This window comes from Lissotriton vulgaris, chromosome 4_1, assembly GCF_964263255.1.
Source record: "Lissotriton vulgaris chromosome 4_1, aLisVul1.2, whole genome shotgun sequence".
NCBI classification, from domain to species: Eukaryota; Metazoa; Chordata; class Amphibia; order Caudata; family Salamandridae; genus Lissotriton; species Lissotriton vulgaris.
Genome location: NC_141691.1, coordinates 1865905072 through 1865925333, shown reverse-complemented (window position 1 = coordinate 1865925333; position 20262 = coordinate 1865905072). Strand labels below are relative to the sequence as shown.

The 20262-nt window shown below is 48.3% G+C and overlaps 1 protein-coding gene across 1 annotated transcript in view; it reads left to right on the top strand.

Moving 5' to 3' along the window:
* Positions 1-6475, top strand: part of ATAD2 (ATPase family AAA domain containing 2) — a 315004-nt gene extending 308529 nt beyond the window's left edge. Inside the window, exon 28 of the mRNA XM_086966184.1 lies at positions 6266-6475. Within this exon, the coding sequence (XP_086822310.1) occupies positions 6266-6301 (36 nt within the window). The 3' untranslated portion in view covers positions 6302-6475. The remainder of the gene's footprint in view (positions 1-6265) is intronic.
* Positions 6476-20262: the final 13787 nt, after the last annotated feature.

The following is a 20262-nucleotide window of genomic DNA, read 5'->3' as shown; positions in this document are numbered from 1 at the left end:
TCCTATGCGCTGGGTCTGTAGTGAGTGCCTGGTCATTAAGGTAAGAGGCTTATGGTGTCCAGGTTTTTATTGCCTGAGGAATAGAGCCTTCTAACATTGCAGAAAAGCGTCCCACTTTCCCTCCTAGTGTTTGACTACTCTACTATTGGGTGCATGCAACATGGGAATGTATTCTGATTTCTTTGCGCTCCTAATTTACCAGCTAATATTTGCTAGCCAGGTTCCACTTGTCATAGAATAGTTGTTTTAAACCTAAAAATTGTGTCTGCGTTTTCAGTCCTTAAGATTCTAAACTGTCCCTGCAGCTTGTTTCTTTCCTTTTTCGATTGCTTAGTGGGGCAGCTCTGGTGTATGCCATCCGCATGCTCCAACTCTGTAGGACTTGGCTCATGCTAAGTCGTTCTGTTCTGTATTTAAAGGCTGCCGCGGATATGGCTACCCCTCGGAATGTTGCCTTAAGCGTGTCCCAGTAGTTCCGTATTGTTCGGGCTGATTCTTCCCTATGTGCACTGTTTTGTATTATATCGGGGGTGGGAGGAACCTCCAGTCTCTCCTGTCTGCAGTCTGCTAGTAGCGAGGTCATTTGGCTATGACCCAAAATGACTCCTTGGATTTGAGTGTCTAATACACTGACCATTAGATCTCGGGGGATAAAGAATGTCTAGCCTAGCTCAGTGTATTGCTTTTAGTTTGTTGGAGGCTATTCTCTGCTTGTTTTGAGGGGTGACCTAGCTCGCTCTGGACCAGATCAGGTTGAAGTCCCCCACCCCTCAATCATTCCTCCGTTGCAGGGCCCACCAATGACAAAATGTCAGCGAGGAATGCTAAATATTAATAGGTGTGAGGTGCAATTTATGAGAAATTGGAGTAGTAAGCTCCTACCATCCTTGTCACGTTGGATCTGGTGTACCTGAATGGGAGCTTCCTCCTAATTAGCATTGCTTCTCCTGCTCTCTTGGTAGTTCCAGATTCCCAGTATTGTGAAGGATCGTTTTTGTTTCATGCAAAACTGATCTTGTTTTAAGATGGGTTTCTTTTAAGACTAGATTAGCCTGCTGTTGGTTGAAGTAGTGCCAAATCATGAGTCTTACTTGGCGAGTTAAGACCCCCGTAGTAGTCCCTAGGGTCTTCAACTCAGTTTCTCATTCTGAATATCTCATGGTGTGGGATTCCCCAAGTAGTAAAATTAAACTAAGTAACATAACCTTTGTATCTCCTTTGTTGTTCGGTCTCTGTGCTAGAGCGATTGGGTCTCCAATCACCTAGACTAAGGTATGTCTGCAAAGCACACGTGTCATGGTTGGCAGTTTTTGCACCAGCTTTCCCCATCCCTCTACCCCTGTTTTTCGTCTCACTTTTGCCCTGTGTACTCATTTGCTGTGAAGCCTCTATCTCTTCTCTTCTCGTGTTATGTTCTTGTGTGGGTACTTACCATGGCTCTGCGTCTTTACCCTGTGTAAACAGTACCTCATATTGTGGGTGCTGTTTCAGCTAGGTGCCTTCAAATCTTTTTGCCGCCTCCCGTTGAGCCTAATAGTCTGCTGGTAGACATGCAACTGGCCCCCTTTGTGTGTTAGGGCCCGTTTGGCTGCCCACTCTCACCGTGGTGGCCGCCTGCTGTTCCGTCTTGGCATAGGTTTTCCACTTGTTCTCAGTTCCATGGATGATGGTCACCCTTTTTGATCACTCTCTCCAGTGTCTTAGTGTAAATCTAGTAGTGCCTTCCCTTCTGGAGTGTGTTTTGTTTTTCACAACCTGTTAATTTTAACTGAACACCTTAAGGTATTGGCGAGCGGTAGCGGATTGGTTTCCTCACTAGTTCAGGCATCACAGCCTGGAATGCTGAGACCCTAGAGGGTAGTGGCTGAGTGATCATGGAGCGAGAACACTCTATCCCCCATAACCAATTTTCTTCAATTTGCGAGCCATCACCATTATACTTTCTTTCATGGGGAAGTTGAAGAGTTTTACCTCGATGTCTCGGTTTCTTTCAGCTACTGAGTCCTGTGCCCCACTCTGGTCTCTCTGTGCCTATGGGCTGGTTGGTGTCTTCTTGGAGGACCTCTCTAAGCAGTTCAGTGTTGCACCCCATGTCCTCTCCCTCAATGCTTTCCTTCAGATTGCTGATCCAGATATTTTCCCGTCTAGAGCAGTACTCTAAATCTTCATATTTATTCCTCGACCTGGTGACTTGTGATTCTAGGTGGCATATGGTGGTTGTGACTACCTGGTCAGCTTAATTTGCTGCCGCCATGAAGTCTCCAGCTCTGGCCATGTGTTGTCCCATCAGTTGTAGGTCATACCTGATATCCTCTAAATCCTTCCCTAGTTCCTCGCTTACGTTTTGGATGCTGTTTGGGAAGAATTTCTCCAGATCTTGCTGCATTTCCATGAGGCAAGTGTCTTAAGGTCTTCATTAGGGGAGCTACCTTTCGCTGCTTTAGTGGTTTGTGGGCAGAACGTTATCTCAGTGGCCATCAATCATTTTTTAAATGAATCCAGTAATCGGATTAACTTTGTGGTTTTTGTGCACTGGGCATTTGTTATAGGAACCATTCCTAGGTAGTGCACTCCTAGTCTTTCTCTGACCGCTTTCACCCAATGTTTCCAATGCAGGGTAGGTTGTCCCCCACAGTGTTATAAGGGACACTGACTGACTCCAATGATTGCTGGCGTTTTGTTACAGGGTTTTCATTCCATACAGTGCTACTGCGTCTTGCCACCCACGCTGGCCTGCAGTTTGTGGTAAGGCGTTGTTTCATTCCAAAGGCCTCACAGGTTGCTCCAGACTTTTCTCTAGCATTGTGGCTGGTATTAATTCCTTGTGATCATTGTCCCCCCCCACCCCCGTGATACTTTCTAGCACTGTTCTGCACCTTCCAGTGTTCATGTGGGGGTACTTCTCATAATGCGCTTTGGAATGCCCAACTCCTTTCTCATGTGCAGCTAAGTTCAGCCGTGTCTCAGAATGCTCACCTAATGTAGGCCTCTCTCCTATGCTGGGCCATGTTCAAAAATTGGCCCAGTCCCGACCGCCACTCACCCTGGTCATCTCACTTTGTTGTGCCTGCATGCTCCATTGGCCCTGTGTTACTGTGCTTCGTCCCCAAAATGAGGGGCCTTCACGCCACGCAGTAGATTAGCGTACACAGTCTCCTCTCTGCATTCTGCCTCCTCTGGTAGGCTCCAGGGGCGTAACACAGGCCCCCGCAGCCCCCACAGTCTGGGGGGTCCCCGAACTGCAGGGGGCCCCCACAGAACAGTACTCTGCTCTGAGCGCTCCAGATTAAATCCGGAACGGGCCCCTCTGTACATTGCAGGGGGGGGGGGGCGGGGGGGGGGGCCTCAAACATTCGTTTCGCCACTGCCAGACTCGCTTCCCCATTCCTTCCACCGGGTACAGCGGACATCTTGCTTACTCCCACCTCAGCTGGGGGTTGCTCAGCCTGCCAGCCTTTCGTTCATCTCAGGGCACTGGGTTGCAACCAGCCGAACGTGTCTGCGGCCGCTCCCTGATTCCGCTGTGCTGCTCCGTAAGCATGCTCGGTTCAGTAGACTCATTCCATGAGGGCAGAATGCCCGATCTGTCCAGCAAACCAGCTCGCGTCCCTGTGCTTCAAGTACTCTTAGTGTTTTTTTGTGAGCAGATCTGCATGTCCTGTACCCTATTTGGGTAGCATGAGTCTGGGGGAGGGCAGGCCGTAGGAGAGCAAGAACCGGTGCAGGTCACTCCAGCCATCTTACCTGAAAGTCCATAAAGGTTTTAAAAATAATAATAATGTATCATCCCTTCTGCAGTGCCATCTGCCCAGGTTGCTGAGGCATAGCACATATCCACGGGCAATGCAAAACACAGACTACAAGTGACTACACCCTACACTGTAAGTCACTTGTACCAGTACACTGCACTAGATTTTTTCTAGACCATCGTTACTGTGACAAACTGTAGGTTAGTGGTCACATACAAATACATAATGTATACTTTACATATCACAAAATGACCTATAAGTCTATTGGTAGGTTAAAAGTTGATAAGGTAATATTGTGATGTGGAGGTTGAACACACATCTGTGTTTTTTTTGGAGGAGAGGTGCTTAACTACCAAAATATGCTGTAGTTAAGGAAGAGGATATATATGCATTTGTTTTTTTCAAGGAGTCTGTTGGACTTCCAGAACCACAGTGGAAACTGAGACATACTTAATGTTTTTTCCAGGAGCCTCTGGCTGAGCTCTGTAGTGGCACCAAGGTGGGTCTTCACGGATTGAAACCTGTACTGCAAGTTGGACTGGAGCCAATGCTGGAGACCCCTTACAGTGACTTTAAATTTAGGAACTGAATGCAAACCGTGTCCAAGTCAGACATTCATAGACCACCCCCTCCCCCTCCTCTCAAAGCTTTTAAACAGGAAATGTGCGCGTAATTCAAAGCAGTATGACAATTGGCTTGCCACTCATGGCTTGCGTAACAGGCAAGTATGGTGGTTTCTCTGATGGTGGATACTGCAACTCTATTGGGATTGTAGACTATGAACAATCTTCCAAATTCCCTATATAGATGTCTTAATACATTATCTTTGTCAATTATAGCAATGATCTGGAAGTAACTAAGAACAGTACTCTGTTGGTTGTGATGGTTCAGCTAGCACCCAAAGAGGTATAATAAAGTCTTTAAAGATCTAATTACTTTTTGTAGGTCATTAAAGTAACTATGGAGAAAATTATTTCGCTTATGGAAACATCAGACAGACAGGACATGCAGGATAGAAGTGGTGAAAATATTTTGCACGAGGCCATATAAATGGCAGAGTCTACCTTACAAATGAGAAGTAACAACACTGAATGAGGTAGCTCTTAATACACCTTTAGAGGAGTACATTTCTAAGATTTTAAGGACAGTTTGGATATAAAGGAATCTAAAAGACAGTTAGAATTCATGCTAGGATGAATTATCTGGGGAAAAGAGTTCTGAAGACCTATTAGCTGGAGCATCTGTTTGAAATTCAAAACTAAATCAAGTTAATTTTATACATAGAAATACCTGTCCCCTAAACACACAAATTTGGCTCTCTATAGTGGCCAGCGTGCCCCTGCACATCAGTTAACCCCTCTGCTGCTGGATAGCCTTTTGAGCCTTTACCCAGGAGGCTCTGGGTAAAGGCAAGTTTTCCCCTTTATCTATGCTCTAACCCTATTTCACCTAATCCTGCTAAAGGCAGTGCTGGTTAGGCTTGCCTTGTTGTAAGAGCATAGGATGTAGAATTGAGCCATTCATTGTGCTCTGTGCTCATGCCCCTTGAGCTACCTACACATGACATGCTCTTTCCATTGCTGCACTCAGTCCGATCTTGTATTGGTGAACTAGTGGTATCACTGTGAGGTAAGAGTTCTCCAGCATTGGATGTTGCATATATTCTCTTGCCAGAATCCTTACTCCTATTGGCCTCCACACCGTTATTTGCTTAGATGCACATCCTTCTCATTTGAAGCAGCACTTCTAGGTGGCTTCATGGGGCTCTGCTCTGGGCTCATTCCTCCCAGAAGGTGACCTATACTAAACCTACAGTCTCACTAGATTCAAAATACAATGTTGATCCTCAACAATGTGGCAATTGGGCAATAAATCTGTGCGCGTTTCGGCGTAAAACACGCCTTCGTCAGGAATAGTCACACAAAACCTTATATAGTGGTGGATATAAAGAGCTTTATGAAAGATGTCTTCAATCGCTTTCTTTGATAGAATAAAACCTTTTTTAAAAAATATCGCAGCTATTTGGAAAGGTATGAGGCTGTAGTAACCACCCTTAAGTATCTTAAGTATCTGATGTAGGTTCAATATTAAGTTAAACATGGGGTTAATAAAAGCAGACCTGATGTATGGTACATAGATTCACAATAAAAGTGAAGTGTGCTGCAACTAGTTGGGGGCAAGATAATCCTCTTGAGTGAAATCTGTCTGCGAGGCAACGACGTGGATATCTGGTGTCCGCGTCTTGATAGACGCGAAACAATCTCAATCTAGAGACGGCTGACTTTGCCAAAGAAAATCAGGCAGGCTATTACTGTAGTAACACAGTGCTTGTGCATTTGCATGTGTTAGGACTTTAAAAACAGACCTGCCTACTCTACCACTGCTTGTTCATATGTTTGTGATCCTACCCCAAGACTACCTAATCCAGAAGATTTATATTGTTTTATGGTAGTTAATTAAACCTTTCATGTATATTTTCTGTATACTAATACACTTATTCTATTGCTTCTTTTCAGGAACTGCGAGAAGAAATTGAAAACTTCAAGCTTTAATCATAGGATTTCCAGAATTTGTAGAATTTTCTAAATAAGTTAATTTTTTCTTAAATGTCTTGTATTTTTTTGCTTTCTGCTGATTTCTAGTCCTATCCGCACTGCAGATGTTTTATAAGAGAGATGTATATGTATACATGTATATGATCGAATAAAAACTGTTAATGGTTTTTATTTTTTGTGTCTGTGTTAAAGTTAAACCAAAATCAACAAACTAAGATTCCTGGACAGCAAGGAGTGTTGTGAAGAAAGTTCTTGTGTTTCACTCTACCTGATTGTCATTTTTCCTTTCAAGAGGTTGTAAGGGGAATGAGTGAGTGAAGGTGAGATTCAACTTAGTTGTGAGTTTGGCCATCACTAAAGATGGATCTGGAAATCTGTTCAGCAAAAGCCTGTATTTTGGGAATCTTTTCCCAAGTGGAAGACTTATTGGAATGTAAGAATGCAGAATGCATTTTCTTGCCGAAATCATTTGAATAGTGGAACTTGGTTTCAAGCCTCTTTTTCTTTCCTCTGGAGAAGAAACTACTTGGCACTCCTATTCAAGGGTTGTTTTGCAAGCAGTGATTTAGTTCAAAGGGCTTCCTTTGTGGGTATTATGTCCTGTCTGAAGTAGCTTTAATCTGGAGCAGTGCTCCTACTTAATGTCTACAACCTGTTCTTGGGAATGCCCACTCTGTACACCCATGGAGAATAATGGCTGTCCAAACATTCAGGGTAACCTTTGGGACAACAGCGAGGCAGCCAACTCTCTGCCACTCGTAGACACAGCAAAATATTTGGCTCTTTTAAATTCAAGTGGCTGGATACTTTCCCAGAGATATAAAGTGTCCCTGAAAGCTGCCCCTCAGCCACTCCCAAGGCAGCTTCTTTTCATGTTGTACTCATAAAGGCTGCTGATGTACAGAAGCTGTACTGTAGATTCCAGGTTCTGCTACCTTTATCAGTATCAAAATCCTTGGTAGCTTTTAATGAGGCTCTCTTGGAGTAAGTTAAAACTGCCCCGGAGAAATCCACATCAGTCCCACCAGTAAACAGTTGAATTGCCAAAGCTTATAGACTGACACCTTGAGACCCGTACTTTACATTATATCCATCACTAGAGAGTCTAGTGGTGTAGGATTTATCTATGAAATAAACTCCTGCAGCCTGCCAGTAGAAGTACCAAAGAATCTGAAAGAGACACGTTAGTGATAGATTCCTTACCTTAGAATATCCCCAGGCGACAGACTGGATACGAAAATGTTTGCGAAGCAGTAGCCTTGTGCGTTGGTAGGCGTCTTCTGTGGCTCCGCGTCTGTCGTGGGCGCCGTGATGACGTCGTCGGAGTACTTAGACGCAGCCTCTGCGTGCTGTCAGTTTTTCTTTTTTCCGCGCCAGCAGCACAGATCCGGAAAAAGTGGTACCTTAGTCACTTTTTGACTAAACTTTTTTGATCATTTTTCTCGAGTCTTGCGACTCCAGAGGGTGCTGATAGGGATGCCAGGTTTCAAGCCTTGTGAGGATTGCGACCGACTGATGTCGGCCACCGACCCTCACCGTCGGTGTCTCCACTGACCACGACGACAAGACCTGCTCCGACTGCCGGGCCCTGACTTCGAAAGCTAGGCGGAAGCGGTCCCGCAAGTGACTCTAACTCCGGCAGTCGACCCCGCGCCGCGAGAAGTCCCGGTCCCAACGGAGGTCGAGGGATAGGTCGCGGGGTAGGAGCCATCACAGCTCCGGGAGTCTACATCACTCCTCCGGGGTCGAAGTCGTCGTCAGGTAAGCACAAGAAGTTGAAGAGGCATCATCGCTCTTCCGACTCCCTCCCCCCCCCCCCCCCTCGCGGCCGGGGGTTCGGGTGACACCGCCCACGCGGCTCCGTCTGAGTCGCGGGCGTCGCGGCCTGCCCCACACCCTCCGGTCCCTGGGCAGAACGCGACGCCAGGGGAGATTGAGCGCTTCCTCATGGCCATGAGGTCCCTCTCTTCCCCGACTGACTCCGCGGCACCTTCGGCCCAGCGGAACAGTCTAGGGTCCCTAGCGGATCGGGTGCTTCGGCCCCGATGACGCCGCCGCAGTGGTCTGGACACCTCGCCAGACACTGGCTTTGTCTCCCCTCCTACCGTGGCTAAGGAGGAGGGGGCGACCTACAGTGTAATGTTGACACGGGCGGCCAAGGCCTTGGGCCTTGGACCTTGAGCTCCCCGTCGCGGCCATGAGGACTAACCTCCCCACTGAGGTCCTTAAACCGCAGTCAAGCTCGACTGAGCCTCTGCTGCCATTTAATGAGGCCTTGACTGACGTTCTTTTGGGCACTTGGTCCAGGCCCGTCTATGGGTTCGCCCGTAGATAGGAACGTGGCTAGACGCCACCGCCCGGCCCAGGGCGACCCATGTTTCCTGTCCACCCACCCCACCCCCGAGAGCCTGGTCATCCAGGCTTCGAATTCCCAGACCGCATTCCCGTCGGCTCCGTCGGACAGGGAATCCAAGAGGTATGAACAGTACGGCAAAAAGGTATTCTCCTCCTGAGTCTGGGACTGCGGTCTTCCAACACCGCATGCCTCTTGGGCCGCTACACCCACTCTCTGTGGGACACGTCGCAGAATTGCTGCCAGAGTGCCCGTTGGAGGTACGGGCCAAACTCGGCCAAGCCCTTGTGGAAGGCCGGGATGCATCAAAATATTCTATCCGGTGTGGCCTTGACACCACCGACTCACTAGGCAGAGCGATGGCAACGACGGTGGCGATTCGTTGCCACCCCTGGTTGAGGTCCGCCAACTTTTCGGCCGATGTCCAGAATACACTTATGGACATGCCGTTTGATGGCCGTCGCCTTTTCGGCGACAAGGCAGACCACGCGCTAGAGTGCTTTAAGGACTCCAGGGCTACTACCAAGTCCTTGGGCCTCTCGGTCCCGCGCCATCAAACGGGTGCCTTTCTCTCCTTTCGTGGCCAAGGAAGGGGCGTCCCCACACGTGCAGCCAGCCACGCACCGCAGACTAACGTCCAACGCGGTGGCGGACGTGGAAATCACCGTGGAGGTGGTTGGGGACAACTGCGAGGTCAGTCCACACCTTCCCCCGCAGCATCCGCCTCAAAACCCTCCTAGTCTTTGCTTTCAGGCCCATGTGACACCAGTGGGGGGCAGGGTTCGCCATCACCACTCCCACTGGCGCACTGTCACGTCAGGCAGGTGGGTGCTGCAAATCGACCGAAGGGGCTACTCCCTCCCCTTCGAGACGACCCCTCAAGCCATGCCACCGCGTATCTGGGGATAATCTGCGGCTTCTGCAGGAGGAAGTTACGGCCCTCTTGGCCAAGGGGGCCATCGAGCGCGTTCCTGGGCCAGAAGTAGGATGTGGTTGCTATCCCACTACTTTCTGGTACCCGAGAAGGGCAAAGGGGGCCTACGCCCTATCTCAGACCTACGGAACGTCAACGGCGTCCTCCGGAAAAAGTTCAAAATGCTGACACTGGCTCAGGTCTTAACTGCCCTGGACCCAGGAGACTGGATGGTAGCGTTGGACTTGCTGGACGCTTATTTCCACATCCCCGTCCTGCCGGCCCACCGGCGCTACCTGCGGTTCACGGTAGGCCACAAGCACTTTCAGTTTACCGTTCTTCCCTTCGGCCTTACCAGTGCCCCATGGGTGTTCACGAAAGGCGGTGGTCGCAGCTCATCTGCGCCGGTTAGGGGTTTCAGTCTTCCCCCTACCTCGGCGACTGGTTGTTGAAGGCGGGCTCGCCCCAGACAGTCGTCAGCCACCTCCGAGCGACGGCGGATCTCCTGCACCTGCTGGGGTTCTCTATCAACGTGCCAAAGTCACACCTGTGTCCCTCTCAGAAGCTCCTCTTCATCTGAGAGTTTCTCGACTCAGCGCAGTTTCATGTTTATCCCCCCGAGCAGCGGGTTCGGGATATTTAGGCTCCGATCTTTCAGCGTTTATCCCGACTCTCGGTCAGGTTGACGCTGCGGCTTCTGGGGCTGATGGCTTCCTGCACCCTTCTGGTGCATCACGCCCATTGGCGGACGCGGGCTCTGCAGTGGGACCTGAAGTTTCAGTGGGCCGAGCATCAGGGCAACCTGTCCGACCATGTCCTGATCTCAGAGGGCACTGCGAGACAGCTGCAGTGGTGGCTCACGGACCAAGATTGGGTCAGTGGCAGATCCCTCTCCCTTCCCCAACCGGAGCACGTAGTTGTGACGGACGCGTCCCTCAAGGGCTGGGGAGGCCACATGGGAGAGGCGGAGATCAGAGGCCTCTGGCCTCCGGCGGAGTCCCGGCTCCATATCAACCTTTTGGAGCTGCGGGTGATTCGTCTAGCACTGAAGGCATTCCTCCCCTCTGTCCGAGGGAGTGTAGTGCAGGTGTTCACGGACAACACCACCGACATGTGGTACGGCAACAAACAGGGCAGGGTGGGGTCGTGGACCCTATGCCAGGAGGCTCTGCACCTCTGGCAGTGCCTGGAACATCAGGGTGTCACCCTGGTGGTTCAACACCAGGCAGGTTCTCTGAGCGCCAGGGCGGACAAACTCAGTCGCCGGTGCATGATGGATCAGGAATGGCGTCTGAACTTGGACGTGGCACAAGGCCTCTTTCAGCAGTGGGGAGAGCCTTGGTTAGATCTATTCGCCACAGAAGAGAACGCGCAATTACATCAGTTCTGCGCGTTGGAATGTCCAAGGCGGCACTCGCTCGGAGATGCTTTTTGTCGCGAGTGGAATTGCGGTTTGTTGTACGCCTTTCCGCCTATACCACTTCTGCCCAGAGTGCTGAAGATCAAACGCCACCGGGCCCAAGTCATCCTTGTGGCTCCGGACTGGGCACGAAGGTACTGGTATCCCGAGCTACTCAGTATGTCAGTCGATCCCCCAGTTATTCTGCCTCTTAAGGAGGACCTTCTGTCGCAGCAACAGGGGACGGTCCTCCACCCGAACCTGTCCAGTCTCCACCTCCATGCTTGGAGATTGAGCGGCAACAGTTGAGGCCATTTGACTTGCCTCCTGAGGTCTGTAATATCATTCTGGCAGCCAGGCATCCCTCCACAAAGTCGGTATACGCCTGCAGGTGGAACAGATTTGTGGCATGGTGCACAGCAAAGGCTGTGGATCCTCTCTCTGCCCATCTTTCTGAGGTTCTTCTCTTCCTTCTTTCTCTTGCCCAGCAGGGCTCTGCTCTGGGCACTATCAATGGGTACCTTTCTGCCCTTTCAGACTTCCTCAGGCTGCTTGATCAACCATCTTTGTTCAATTTCCCTATTGTAAATCATTTTCTGAAAGGCATCACACACATGTTTCCACCTGTTCCCTTCGTGATGCCTCAGTGGGACTTGAACCTGGTTCTTACTTTTGATGTGCGCTCCCTTTGAGCCACTTCACAACTGTCATATCCGCCTTCTTACTCTGAAGACTGCTTTCCTGGTTGCCATCACCTCTGCCAGGAGAGTTAGTGAGCTCCAGGCTTTATCCTCTAAATCTGCTTTCCTTTCTGTCCATCCGTTGTGCTGCGGACAAAACCCTCTTTCCTGCCCAAGGTAGTCACAGCCTTCCACATCGGGCAATCCATCACCTTGCCCACCTTCTTTCCGCATCCCTCGAAAGAGGAAGAGGCTCCACCGTCTGGACCCAAAACGTGCGCTCTCATACTATCTGGATCGCACACGCCAGTTCCGGGTGGATGACCAACTCTTTGTTGTTTACGTGGGCGCTAAGAAAGGACGGGCGGTGCACAAACGGACCCTCTCTCGCGGATCGTGTTGTGCATCCAAGCGTGCTACTCTTTGGCTAACAAGGAACCTCCTGTTGGGCTGAGGGCCAATTACTCTCGGGCCACGGCGACTACTACTGCCCTGGGCCGAGGAGTCCCCTTGCAGGACATTTGTCAGGCAGCTACGTGGGCCTCGCTACACGTTCGCAAGACACTACTTCCTGGACGGCCAAGTCCGGAGGGATGGCTTCTTTGGCCGTTCCGTCCTCCAGGACTTTCTGGTGTGATTATTGGTTCGCAGACCCACCACCGGGGTTGGTATTGTTGGGATATTTATTTAATTTATTATTTTATTTTATACACTTGTAAGGCGCGCAGCTACCCAAAAAGGGTTGCCCGGCGCCGAGACACAGGAAGAGATAGAGCTGGGAAAAGAACGGAGCAAAACAGAATCTACTTCTCGAATAACCAAGTCTTCATGCTTCTCCTGAACCTGGCATGGGGTATCTATTCTAAGGTAAGGAATCGATCACTAACGATTCTCTTTCAGATGCACAAGTTACTACTTGTGTAACGATATATCGGTAAGATACATTAGTTGGTGGTAGATTCCTTACCGACCCACCCATCCTCCCCGTTCTGCGAACCGATATCTAGGGTTAAGGTCATCCCCTTTCAGGGCCCTAGTTTCAATGGCACCAGTGTTGGTTTTTGACATGGCTCTGCGTTTTTGGCGCGGAAAAGCGGAGTCTAAAAACTGACGTCAGCACGCGGAGGCGGCGTCTAGGTACTCAAGACGTCATCACGGTGCCGACGACTGACGCGGAGCCGCAGACGACGCCTACCGGCGCGCAAGGGTACCGCTACACAAAAATTTCCGGATCCAGTCTGACGCCTGGGGATATTCTAAGGTAAGGAATCTATCACTAATGTCTCTTACAGATATATCGTTACACAAGTAGTAACTTGTGCTACTGGATGCAGTGGTGACGAAAGTCTTCTCAGTGGGTAGTTTTTCCCTTCGTTCTCTGAATGCTGCATTTTTTGGGAGAGATACACCCAGGCTTTATGGGATATAGCAGAAATGTTAATGCAAATGTACTAGACAACTTCAAGGATCATTTTGCGGAGATAGTTCAAGATGGCCAGGACACCTCAACAGATAATCAGCCAGGCTCTTCAGTAGCCGTTCAAAGACATGCCTGGCTCAAATCGACTGGTTTCACCGCAGACGTCTAGTCATCATTAATGGGCATCCAATTGAAGTAACACGTCTTTGGGAATCATTTGGATGCTCTTTTCGACAAGTCCAAGGTAGGAAAATCGACAGGACAATCTCTGGACCTCCTGTCTCCAAGCAAAGACTGTCAATTCGAAAAGTTTTGTGGCTGCTCAAGAGGTTTTAATATGATGCCAATACCAGTCCTTGTTGCCTCCCCAGCAACATAATCCACTTCTCTGTCAATACAGAGATAACGGTAGAAGCCCATCCGATTGGTAGAAGCCAATTTGATCCTGTAACCTTCCTCCTATTCTACTGCACCACCTGTAAAGGTACATTAGCTTCACCTTAAAGCAGCATGTGCGACTGGTTGGAGGATGGCTTTCTTCAGGCCTGCAAAGCTGGAACATTAAATGATCGGGTCCTTATGAGTGTAGAAAAGGAGTATGCTCTGCCCTTTCAGAAGACTTCTTCCTCACATTCCTCTCAATTCCTCCAACCTTCTAATACCGTAGCAAGGCATGGCAGCCCTGCTGCGGAAAGGAGCAGTGGGGTTTGTTCCAGAGCATGAAGGTGGCAGAAGATGCAACTTTTTGATGGATACTTCTTGCAGATTCCTCATCTTTTAACTAATCCTGAGCGTCATACGATGTGGAAAACCTCGAAGCTGCATTTTGCCAGGAGGGATGCTGGCTTTCTATTGGCACCAAAAGCGACATAAACTTCACCAAAGCCATATGGCACCTACTCTGCGCACAGTAGCAGTTCCCTTTATTCTGCCCCTTCGGCACGGATCCGGAGCGCGCTGTCTCAGTTTCTGTGGTTTTTTTTGTACACAAATAGCAGTGCTAGGAAGAGGTCTTCCCCTTTAGTGTTCAGGTTTACAAGCTCCGTAGGGATTAAAAGGTACAAATGTCAATCATCAATCCCAGTCTGTTTCTGGTATTTCGGGTCAGATCATAACTCAAAATTAGGAGAGTCCTGCCTCTGCATGATATCAAGGCAATTAAGTAGCGGGAGGACAAACATTTCATGGCTCTGGCCCCAACAGAAAGAGGTTGACTTTGTTGGGTGACCCTGCTGTAGGTCACCCTCTTTCCGCTCCTTCAGTGAAAGGAAGAACAGGAAGCTAAAGAAACATTTCAAAGGTAAGTCTCTTAAGCACCCTCTGACGTAGGATCTTCATCCTCAGAACCAGTTAGTAGTGGAGGAGCAGTCCTATTCGTCAACCAGATACCCCCTCCCCCAAACACTGCAACAGAACCAGCCCTCCACAAGCACAGATACCGGCTTACCCAGATTATTCCGCGCCAGGCCTGATTCAGCCACGTTTCTCTATGCTATGTTTATTCTTTTCCCAGGCGTCCGCTCCCTCTAGTGCTCCTTTGTGCCCCATGCTCTTGCCCCTTTGCCGTTTGGAGCCAGATCTCCAATGCCCATCGCCGGCGCCGAGATCATCTACACCACCTGTGATGCCAGCACCATGCTTGTCTCCGCTTCTGAGGCCACTGATGCTGCCTTCCCCACCTTAATCTGTTGCACCAGTTGGTGCTACTTCAAAGTCCCAGTGTTGCTGTACCATTGCCACAGCCCAAATCTAGATTAGATGCCCAAAGTGTATTGGAAGTAAATGCTTACTGTCAGGAAACTGTTCTATGGACAGATGATTCATAAGCTCTTTGGTTCTGACTCCAATCACCTCAATATGTAGGAGATGGGGAGGGAAAGTCTCTAATCCGCCTGCTGAATTTGCTGGCATCTTCACTACTATTGGTTTGGATACCTCCCAAGAAGTTGTAATGAAATTCCCTTTTGGGTTTCCTCACCCAGAAGTCACGTACCTTCACATAGGGGTAAGGAAGGCTGAGTAAGTGCGATTTACTACAACACACAGTGAATGTCAAAACTAATGTTCCCACACAGGTTCTTCTGCCGTCAAACCAGGAGAGTGTTTGAGTTGGGTGTCCTCCTTTCTACAAGCCTAGAAGGCAATTACTTTGGTCCAGTGGGTCTGTTATATAATGAAATGGGGGATTACCCTAACCTTTCAACAAGCTTCTTTCCTTGCCCCTATCCTGTCTGAAGACCATGTTTCAATCTTGCAGCAAGAAGTGGCAATGTTCCTTCTGAAAGGAGTGGTGGAGTTAGTGCCAGAGCCGGATATTGGGTAAAAGACCTATTCACAGTACTTGTTTACAAATAGGATGATGGTGTGTGTGCAATCCTAGACATCAGGGATCTGAACTTCTACCTAAGGAATGAGACATTTTGGATACTGACCGTAGCGCTGGACTTGTTTGCTGGGAGCTGGGGCCTGGATGGTGTCATTCAACTTGCCAGATAATTCCTTCCACATCCTGGTCCTGTGGTCTCACCAGAAGTACCTGGAATTTTTGGTGGGTTCCACCCATTACATATTCCCAGTGCTCATTTTTGGTTTGATTTCAGCACTTCGAGTCGTGACCAAGGTGATGGCAGTGGTTGTGGCTTATCTCCTCTTACCTGGACGACTGACTGCTCTAGACTGAGGCATTGAAGTTTGGGACATGCCATCTGCAGTTGATGCTAAATCTGTTGTTCGACGTGGGGTTCCACTGAACAGGCCCAAATCTCACCTAGAGTCCTCCCCACGTCTCCATTTCATAGGGTCAGTTCTGGACATTATCCTTCGTGTGTTTCCTCCTCAGTGGGTCCATGACACCAAGACGATGGTCCCTTCTTTCCGTGAAGCTGCTAGAGTTCCAACCCTGATGGTCTTAAGTCTGTTAGGTTTGTTGGATTTCTGTATCCTCCTGGTCACTCATGCACATTGACATATGAGGGCTTTGCAAGTGCTTCCAGCACCAGAAATCTGCCAGACACCATTGTCTGCAGGGATACTTTGGTGGTGTGGTCTGGCTGGAGAACGATATGCCCTTCAGTTCCCCTCCATCATGGCCACAGTTGTGACAAATAACTCCACTCTAGAGTGTGCGAACATCTGGAGAGCATAGATTTTTGATCGATACTTATACATTTCTCACCTTGTGAATACCCCCAGGCACCAGACTGGATCCAGAACTATTTATCACCTATTCCCTCACACATCGATAGGTTGGGTTGTGTGGCTCCTCGTTGGGTCTGTCCCCCTCCTCCCCAAACGTGACATCCGGGGCACCTACATAGCTGCCACCTCTGCGTGCTGATGTCTGTTCTTTCTGTGCCTTCTGGCTGTCATATGGAGCTCCTTCCCTGTAATCTGTCAGGTTGATAGATTATTCTCCCAAAAAATCCTGTGTGTATTGGACGTCTCGCCCCATAAAAATAACGACTGGTTTGAAGGAGTGTAATGATTGCCAAAGACAGATGTCTGTGAATGACCCTCATGAGGTCTGTACTTCGGTGTCTGGGCTCCAACGATAGAATATTTGGTAACAGGATCCCTCTGGAGTGCCTTTGGGTTCAGATCCACGGTGGTTTACTGCTGGTGGATTCATCCCCAAAGCTTCAGGTAATGCGCCTTGCCCGATGCCTCCGATGGCACCACAGCTGATGCCTCAAGCCTAGATGTTCACAGCGGCCCTGATACCAGAAGGGCAGCCAATGGTCTTTTCAGAAAGAAACCCACAACCTCTACTCTGGTCACAACTACTCCATCAACATCCTCATTCTGATCCAGAGATGTTTTCACAATATGATGACTACAATCCACAATATGATATGAATTTCTTATAGAAGTTAAAAAATGCCAGTATGCTGGAAAAATCTCCTGACACTGGCCATAACTCACTGAATCCACCTACAAAGGAGTCGGTCTCCTTTGCTACAGTCAGTAAGGGAGCAGCAGAGGTGCTGGACAGTACCTTGCCTACTGTAAAGATGCAGCAAAATATGCACATCTACTCCGGACACTACTGACTTCTTAATAGGGCAGTCTGGATCAGTGTGGCGATTCACTTATCCAGCTCTTCGTGCAACAGCTAACATTCACTATGGACATGCCATTTCATGGCACATGTCTCTTCAGAGAAGAGGAGGACTTAACCCTTGAGTTTGGCATCACCTGTACTGCTGTTTGCCCAGCAATCTCACCCCTTTCAAGGCTTTGGAACGGGATACCAGAAGAGGCAACGCCACACCCTTGACTCAACATTTGGCCTCTGGAACCCTTTAAGGACAAGAATCCAGCTCACTATGTTTCGCTTACTACCCAGTCCCGCCCTTACTCCTACAGGTGCTGCAAACCCACTTTAAGTTGCCCCCGGTGACACAATCGCCAAGTAGGAGGCCATATCGCCTTTTTATCTCCCTGGGTGGAGTAGCATCTCATCCAACCAAAGGGTGCCTCAGATTGTGCAAATTGGTTACTCTCCCCTTCCTGTCAGACCCTCCTGACATGCCTTCCACAACACATCCCGGAGGGCCACGTCATTACACAGAGGGAAAGTACAAGCTCTTGACAAAGGAAGATTGAGATGATGCTGGCATCCGAAACCTGGACTAGTTGTAATTCTGTTACTTTTTACTGCTGCTGAAAAAGGATGGATGCCTCTGCCCTTTCCTGGATCTTTGCCCTCTGAATTACTTCCTCTGAGAGACTGGATGGTTGTGTTTTCGACCTACAGGATACTTTTTTCCACATTCCCATCATGCAGTCCAACAGACACTTACTCTTTCAGGTAGGCTAGGAGCACTTTCAGTTCTGGGTGCTTCCTTTAGGCCTAACCAGCACACCTCGGGTGTTCACAAGGGGATGGTGGGAGTCACTGCCAATCAGAAGAGATTGAAAATGACGGTCTTCCCGTACCTCGGCGACTAGGCTGGCTTGCCTCAGTCAGTTGTGAACCACTTCTAGCCAACAGACGACCTGTTAACATTGTTGCTCTTTTCCATCAATGTGCCAAAGTCACACCTGACTCCCTGACAACAATTTACCTTCATTGGAGGCTTTTCCAAACTCTCTCTCCGCCTCAGTGAGTCCTGGACAATCGGGCTAGAATATCGATGTTTCAACCTTTGACCTGAGTCTCCGAAGAGAGCGGCTCTAAGGCTTCTTGGCCTCCTGCATCCTGTTAGTGAACCACACCAGGTGGCACATGCTAGCTCTGCAATAGAATCTGTCTCAGTGGGCTCTGCGTCAAGGGAAGATTCCAGATTTCATCAAGGTGTTAAAGGAGACTGCACAAGACGTTTAGTGATGGCTGCTTGGCTGCAATTGGACGATTGGCAGACCCCTCGCACTAACCTGCCCAGAGGTAATGGTTGTGATGGATGCATGTTTGCTGGGTTGGGAAGGAAATCTGGGGTTGGTGTTCAGAGGACTCTTATTTCCGCCAGAGGGTCGTCTCCCCATCAATTTGTTGGAGTTAGTCATATATTTGGTAACCAAGTATATCACCAGCTAAAGGCACTCTGGTGAAAAAAGGGGAGAGTAGAGAAGACACAGTGATGGGGGTGCTACTAGGAAATAAGGGCTCAGTAATCACTTTTACCCCAAAAATCTCCCTTCAGAGAAGGGAACACACACATTCAAATTTCCAATCCAAACATATCAGTAGTCCCAAGTTAAATAATGTTTGCAAATACAATTATTCTCATTGTCTACTTTTAATCCAAAGTATTCAGTCAATGGCAATCAGTTTCCAATTCCTTTGATTTCTAATAACAGTTCAATTTTGATCCATTTCATGTAGTCCGCCTATATTTCTTCAGTTTTGATACAGCCTACACGTGTCATATCATACCACGACTTCTTCAGGGCTGTTAAAAAAAGGTCTTAAGCTGTAGTACATGCATTAAGGCCGTCAAATTTAAAGGTTCCAAAAAGGATGTAGGTCCACTACTGAATAGTCATAACGGTGTGTCTCAATAGTGCAAACAGCTGCTTGTGTAACTTCACAAGGTAAATACGTGTAGTAATATTAGGTCAACATTGCAACTTGTAACAATATACGGCGAGTACGCTGCAGTATCTCCGGCATGGATACCAGAGCCAGAGATACTGCGGCGTACTCGCCATATATTGTTACAAGTTCCAATGTTGACCTAATATCACTGCATGTATTTGCCATGTGAAGTTACACAAGCAGCTGTTAGCACTATTGCTGGTTTTACCAGTAATCTTCGTATAAGCCACATGAAAAAGAACCACAGTGTTTATATAAAAATACATCTATTTATTACATTCATTAAGGAGCTATAAACACAAACCTGCAAAAATCTTCAAATACAATCGGGTGAGTAGCACAAAATACAGTGATCTCCAGGGGGAGACCAAACCACATACTAAAGGTGGAATGCGCACTGCACATGAGTCGGGGACACAAGGAACCACCCAAGGTAAGTACCCAGGAACCCATTATATGAGTAAAGTGAGGAAAGGTACTCCCTAAAAGAACTTTATAGGTCCAGAAGCCTGGGGGGGGGGCACTAGAATATACTCCTGCATGACCTGTATTGCTTCTTTTTAGGCTAACTAGAGCTCTTGTGGGCTGGCCATCATAGAGATTGTTCGGACATTAACATAGGCACAATCATTTTAATATTTTTTATTTATAATCTTTTTTTTAAAGAGAATGTATTGGTACAAAAAAGAGTGATTCTACAAAGTTAAAAACATGTTTTTGAGATCACAAAGTATTCATCAATGCTAATAATTATTCATTGTAATACATCGCATATTTTTAACTCATGCTGAGACCGATCTAAAAACTATACATTTCTGGTAACTCCGATAGCAGTAAAGACTTTTAATACACCCCCTCAAAAATCAACCACACTTAACCATTCTATCCTAATATGCAACAACACACACACGCATCTCACCCTTGGAACTTCCCAATCATACACCGATAGAAGTGATGAGAAAACGTCAAAGGTAATCCGCCCTGGTGTTGTCAGTTGGGAGTTCAGGACATTCGGGTCAACCCACGTTTCGGTGGGAATGACGGTTATCTTCCACCTTCATCAGTACCACCTGTTTGGCTAATTTTAGGTGAGGGGGAAGAGGTATCTGTATGCATAGAAAGCTGACTATCAAAAATCCCTTTGTGGTTACTGTAA